Genomic DNA, 7,009 nt, shown 5'->3' with positions numbered 1-7,009 from the left:
AAAAGAGGTAAGAAAATATTATTTGGAAAATGTGTTACGATTAAATATTTAATTAGAAATTTCATAGTTAAAAAAGAAAAATGCATATAATAATATATATGTAAGAAACTATGCAAACATCAAAAATATATAACAAAATGGATCTTTTTAACTTAATTCTCTTGTTAGGATGTTTGGAACTAATATTTTTAAATCAAAATTTATATTTTTATAGCCTTCAAAATATTTTATTTTACACATCTGTTTCATACTTTCTTAATTTATAAGTATGATTAAATTTAAAAATATGTTAGATTTGAATCATACTTTCTAAAACTATTTATATGAAATTCTTAAATGATCATTTCATTGATTTTTATGCCATAAAACAACATAAAAATAGAAAAATATTAAAGATACATGAATATAATTGAATAGGGTGAGGGAATGATTACTTATATGATGATAATCTAAAATATAAAATAGAGATGAATTTTGAAAAAACAAAAATTATAATAACATAAGATGTATATCATGTAGTCTCTAATTTTTTTACAGTTGAGCTTTTATAAAAGAATATTTAATTGTTTTCTAAAACTCATACAAAAAAAAACACCAAGCTCTTTTTTATATAATAATTGAGAGAGAGAATTAGAGGATGAGAGAATGAGGGAATGATAACTGAGAAAATGAGTATAAATATAGGAAGAGAAGTGATGGGAGTTACAATTTCATAAAACAATTATGGGAATCAGTTATAATTTACTGTGTGCTGAAAAATTCAATGTAAAATATAGTTAATGCAAATTTATATTATTTCAGTTTTTATATTAAAGTGTGAGTTTAATTTATATGACTAAATGTGTTTTGTGGTTTAATTGTTTTTTCAGTTTTTTTATTAAATTGTGAATTAAATATATATAATATATATGTGATAATACATAATATGTATATATATGATTTGTGAATAATATGATAATTATTTTTTTGATTAAATTTTATGATATTATATTCTATTAGACTGTGTTTCCTCTCCCAACTGTTTAATAATAGTAAATAAAATAAATTTTGTTTTCTAAATTAAATTATAGTAAATTAAATAATATAATATTTTTTGGTTAAATAGTTACTTTATCTGAATATTTTAGATGTACTAATTTATTTTTCTATTTTTGTGTTGTCATATGGATTGAAAATCAATAAAAGTATCATTTTAAGAATTTGATCTTAATTTATTTTAGAAAGTATGATATATATCAAACATAGTTTCAATTTTTATTTCTAATGCCTGATTATACATACTTTTTTCAATTTTTATTTCTAATGCCTTATTATACATACGTTTTCATACTTATGAGTATGAATGAAGAAAATATGATATAACACATGCATATGTAAAATAAAGTTTTGATTGTTATATAAATAAAAATTGCAATTTAAACCTTTAACAAATAACTTCTTCTATTTTTCAAAAAATCTCAAATAATATTTTGTAATTCATTTCAATATATGTATAATTATATTTAGTTTGTGATCCAATAGATTATTATAATATTTAATTTATTTAAAATTTGAGGTCTAACTGTTTAAAAAGAAACAAAAAGTACTTGATTCCAAAAAATTATTCTAATGCTTATTTTAATTGATGATGGAATTTTTTGAATACAAATTAAAAAAATATTTAACTTTTTTTTTTTTGTAAAAAAAAATATCATTTATAATGTATTTTAATTAATTTATGCAGTAGATAGCAATCTGCATAATACAAAATAATCATAAAACCTATACACTTAGCTTTATATTAAAATTTGGAAACATCAAATAAATATTATATGAGATAGTGCATAAAAATGAAGACAATTACTAAATTACTTCAATCAAATTTATTTCCAAAAGACATAGATTTCACCATGCTAAAGTAAAGAAAAAACAATTCTCTTTAATTATTTTATTATAAACTTATTTCCCAAAAATTATAAAAAAATATGTTATAAATAATCTATTACCCATATTAATAACTTTAGGAAAAAATACTTTAAAAGGAGGAGGAAATTTTGTTGTGATTTTTGAACTTTAAATCTTAAGGAAAAAAAATCATACCAAAAAAAATTTAACTACTCCATTTTATGTTAAGTTTATATGATATTTAATTTAAATAGAAACTAAAATTAGGGAAAATAATTTTTTGCAACAATGACACTTTTTTAAAAGCAAACAATACATATCTTATAACTTACAACACAATATCACAAATAAAATATTTTTTAGATGTTAAATTAGACATTAATGAAAATGACACATGTCAAGAATATAGAGCGCCAAATGTCGCTTTGTAAGGCAAAGTTAGAAGAAACCTTGTCTTATTATATAAGATTAATAACATGACATGAGATCATTTAGATGATGAAAGTACTAACTACATAAGCTTTAAACTAACCACTTGACAATTTTTGATATAGTCTTTTCAGTTTACGTTAAATGATTTTTCTAGTCTACATATCGAATACTAATGCCTTCGTTCGTTTGACTACAAAAAATATCTACATTGATAGCATACAAAGATAGTTTAGTTTTCGTAACTGCTATAAAAGATTAAAACAAAAATGATTATAATACACTACTGTTTTTTATGTTTCCTATTGTAAGCTGTGAAAATCGTGGAAGGAGACAGCACCGCATAGGTCTTCTTAATACGATGGAAGATGCTTTGTGCTTTGTATTCACATGTAGCAAAAGCATTGTGAAAAGGCTAACATTGTGGTAAGGAAGATAGTTTCAAACCGAAGTATTCAACAATGGATACTTGGAACCATAACCGAACAACTTCAAACATTGTAGCTTGACACAAGCTAGGGAGTTTGGTGTTCGTTCACTCAACACAAAAATACTCTTATGTGCTCGTTTACGGTTTTTGGGGACCTGTGTTTCTTGTCGAAATAGCATGGCAACTCGAGATCATTTGTTCTTCTCTTGTCAGCTATGGCAAAGGGTATACTCAAAAAATGAAAGAACGGTACACAAATGATTAGATACTACTGATTGCGTATCTGATGAAGCATAAAAACACCGAGTAGAGAGGGTTTTATCTTATCACTGTTTTTTTTATTATTAATAAGAGCAAAGGAAATGTTTTATTTTGTAAAAAAAAAAAAAAATTTACTTGAAATAATTCGTGTATAGTACTATAGTCCAATTGTTTAGCTGTTCTTAAAAAAATAATACCAATATTAATCCATTTAACTTTAGAGAATATATACAAACTAACCATAAATCTTAATAATTTTATATATAAAAAAAAAATCACTTTTCTTATTATACATTGTGTTTTATTTGTTTTTGGAGGAAGTTGAGTTGAGTAAAGCTTTCTCACCTAGGATTGTAGCAGTTAATAAGAAAGGTAACATTTCGAGTGGTTAGTGTTGAATATGCTTGGGTTCCAGCTAAATGTTCAAATGCGATTATGAGGGATTAAAAGACAATGAAAATCGAAAAACCAAGTCAGTACCATTTGATATTTAATCTTGCATGTGGATTTATTTTCTTTATTTTGGATACTGTTATTTGATATTAAATTAATATTAATCTACTCTACTCTTCAAATATTCTGGTGTTATACATTTATATTTTATTTTTTGTAGTCGATACTAAGCATCCGCATATTTTACGATATTTATATGTTTGGAAACTAAGTTATAAAATGTAGGAAAAAATAAAGATCATAGTGTTTGTCATAATCTATGTTTGTTTATATATGTTCATACTGATTTCAATTTTCTTGTGAAAATTAATAAAATAATTTAGTTAAAGTGATAGGTAATATTTCGTATAATTTAACTATGGCAAAAGCGAGTGAAAATAGTCGTTGAGCAGAAAATATCAAGACACAAATACCATTAGTTTAAAAAGATAGAGAATAGAAGGCATATACAATCTAAAGATTGTTAACCTTTCTATATTTTTGTCACATATACGACAATTATTGAAAACAACAAAAGCAACACCGTGAAAGATGTCAACCCCTTTCACCTCCAAATATGCAGTACGTGGTATCTTCATAGATATGGCTGTCTAGGCAGTTTCAACTGCATTCATCGAACCCTTGTTGCAGACTTTAGAACAAGCCAAGGCACAGTTTCCAGCAGTTTCATTCACGATTTCACTTGCATCTAGTTATCGAAACAAAATTTGAAACGTATCATATATATGTTCTCTTGTTTATTATTTTTAAAACAAATGATAGTAATGATAAGGAGTTTTGAGAGTTAGCTTTACCAGAGTTTTGGAGAGTGGTTAAAGCACCGCACACAGAGGATACACACCCAACTTTGCAGTATTCACTGACAGCATCACCTTGAGACAAAAATCAAAACACGAAAGAAAGAGTGAAATCTTGATTTGTTAAAAAACATAACATACTTAATAAAGGCACTATATTAATTAATTTACCTGTGTTTTCGAGAACATCATGGGTATACCCGTTAGGACATCTACCACTACTGATGATTTTGCAGCCACTGAGGCTTGCACATGTTGGCCTGGGTGTTCCGGGAAGGCGACAAGTATTATAGATGTTTCTAGCAGTGGTGTTAGGACAGCAGCTCTTTGCGTCAACTTGGATTTGTGCCATGACAAGACTCACTAGGAGCACACTTACAATCAAAGTTTTGCCTTCCATCTTTCGACTGATCGGTTGTTTGTATGCAAAATTTATATGTGGAGAGTTATAAGCTTGTATTGATGATATGGCGAAGAAACAAGGCTCCCTTATATACTAGTTAGTCTACGATTGGTAACCACAAACTTCGTATGATATGTTTATCACATTCCTCTATAGACTATGTATGTACATGCTGCGTGGGCCAAACCTTATCTTAATGGCAATCCGATTCATGACTAAGGATACATATAAATCATCTTCTTCTTTTTCTTTTTGGTTAAGTTAATATTTGAATTTAGGATACTTAAATATTCACTATTTCGCACTGGTAATTATTATGTATATTCTTATAAATTTTGTTTATATGAGAGTTCATATATATTGTGGTTATAATGTCTATAAAGATTGTATCACTTCTCGTGTAAATATTTTTAATAAAGAATTAAGAAGATCAGTATGAGTAGTTTGAAGATGGAAAGATAAGAACTAGCTCGTTTGTGGTTGTATGAGCTAGTTTCTAGCTATTTCTACGTTGATGGCAACATAAAATATGAGACAAAAAAATCCAAAAAGTTTGTTAGAACGTGTTTTTTGTGTTTCTTTTTGTTTAAACCAAATTCTTATTTACTGATTTACGTATTTTCTTTTTGTTTATGCCATTGGGAATTATACCAATAACATGACATGAGATCATTGAAATAGTTTACACAAGCTTTAAACTAACCACTTGACAATTTTTGGAACGCAAAGAAATGGGCATGGCGAGGAATGGAAGATAAGGGGTACGACGAAAATGCTTATCAACTTTTGCTTTAATGCTGCGATTAAGTCTTTTAGTATTTTGAAAATTTTATAGAATTAAAATTTCAATTCTTTTTTAGAGAATACTAGTGATGGACCCGCACGTACGTGCGGAGTTATTTTTACAAAATTACGATTTTTTAAGTAGATGCTATTTTGGTAAAATTTTGTTATATGAGTTTATTTGATAAACTATATATAGACATATAGTTGTAAAATATAGATATTGTATTACATAATAAAATTTTAAAATTACAATTTTAAAATTATTTAAATGAAAATGATAAGTGATATTACGTGTTTATTTTTTAAACTAATCAAAACATTTCTAACTGTTTGCTTAGAGATGTTAAATCGGATTTGGGTTTGGCATTAGTTTGAATTGTTTTATGTGTAGTTTAGAATGGAAAACCCGTCCTGTCCCTTTCCGTCTCGTCCTGACCCGTCCCGTGCCACCCCGCCCCGTCCGACCCGTCTTCTATCTGTCATAAAATTTCTGTCCCATAATCGTTTCTTTTTAAAACATAATCATTTACCAATGTTTATTATAAGAAACTTGGTAAAATATTTAGACGGGATACCCGTATTCCTCGTTTAAATATTTATTTTTATCAAACTAATAAAAATCTAATTATCAATCTAAGTCACATGCTCCCACCATTTTCATTCACAAGGCACTGTCTGTAATCCTAGCATACACAATCCCTGTTCGATTTTTAATTTTATTGATCTTTCAGTTTCATCTTTGTTTCTCATTACTTTCTTCAATTCAAAGATTCATGTTTTAGCCTTTTTGTTTTCTAAAGATTTAAGTATTTCTATTTTCTTAATACATGGATTTATCGTAGTTTTGTTATCCAAAGTATACATTATCTTCTTGTACCTGTCATTTCATGTCTAAATATTTGAAATAAATAGGAAAGTGGAAATTAAATTTAGCAATTTAAATTACATGTCCCCGTATCGTACTCGTAGTTTTATATTTGAAAGTTGAAAGTGAATTTAACTTTATGACCGTGTCTCATAACAATTATATCTAATCATGTTTTTTTTTTATGAGAAATAATTCAGATAATGTTTGTTTCGAATTATATGTTCCCGTCTCGTATCCATTCCTATAAGTTTATATATTTTTTTAATAAATAACACCATTTACATGTAACTAAATATAATTTTAATATATGTAAAATTTCATATAATCGTCCAAAAGTAGAGATTTATACGTCCCAAAGTTGAATTTTGTTCAATATTTTGAGATTTTAAGAATTAAATATAACTACCAATTTTTTTTTTCAACCGGTTATCCAAAACTTATATATCATATTTGTCAAGGATAGTTTAAAATTGTACGTATATGTGAGATAATGTTTGTAGATATTTATTTATTATATCATTTATATCATACCAATTTGACATTTTATTTGTTTTCAATTAGATTAAATCATTAAAAATATAATCCATTTATTATTTAAAAATGGGAGATTCTCATAAATAGTAATAAGTCGTTAAAATCATTTAAATGTGATATATCCACTTGTTATTTAGTTTTAATCTTAATAGAAATTCTATATG

General features: G+C 26.3%; 1 protein-coding gene across 1 annotated transcript; it reads right to left on the bottom strand.

Moving 5' to 3' along the window:
• Positions 1-3,841: 3,841 nt before the first annotated feature.
• On the bottom strand, positions 3,842-4,737 carry LOC17881019 (probable thionin-2.4). The gene is made up of 3 exons (XM_006284676.2): positions 4,426-4,737; positions 4,252-4,329; positions 3,842-4,145 (listed from the first exon to the last, which is right to left on the bottom strand). The coding sequence occupies exons 1-3, from the start codon at positions 4,652-4,654 to the stop codon at positions 4,048-4,050; spliced, it is 405 nt and encodes a 134-aa protein (XP_006284738.1). The 5' UTR covers positions 4,655-4,737; the 3' UTR covers positions 3,842-4,047.
• Between the last annotated feature and the right edge of the window lie 2,272 nt (positions 4,738-7,009).

The sequence above is a fragment of the Capsella rubella genome, unplaced genomic scaffold, assembly GCF_000375325.1.
Source record: "Capsella rubella cultivar Monte Gargano unplaced genomic scaffold, Caprub1_0 scaffold_7, whole genome shotgun sequence".
NCBI lineage: Eukaryota > Viridiplantae > Streptophyta > Magnoliopsida > Brassicales > Brassicaceae > Capsella > Capsella rubella.
Note: the sequence above shows the minus strand (reverse complement) of the source record. Positions and strands in the feature narration are given on the sequence as shown.

Bases quoted from the DNA above. Each gene is read 5' to 3' on its own strand.
- LOC17881019 (XM_006284676.2), bottom strand. From the start codon at position 4,654: ATGGAAGGCAAAACTTTGATTGTAAGTGTGCTCCTAGTGAGTCTTGTC. The intron at 4,330-4,425 runs GTAAATTAATTA...TTTTGTCTCAAG, and splicing joins TGATGTTCTCGAAAACACAG to GTGATGCTGTCAGTGAATAC. The intron at 4,146-4,251 runs GTAAAGCTAACT...TTCGATAACTAG, and splicing joins AACCACTCTCCAAAACTCTG to ATGCAAGTGAAATCGTGAAT.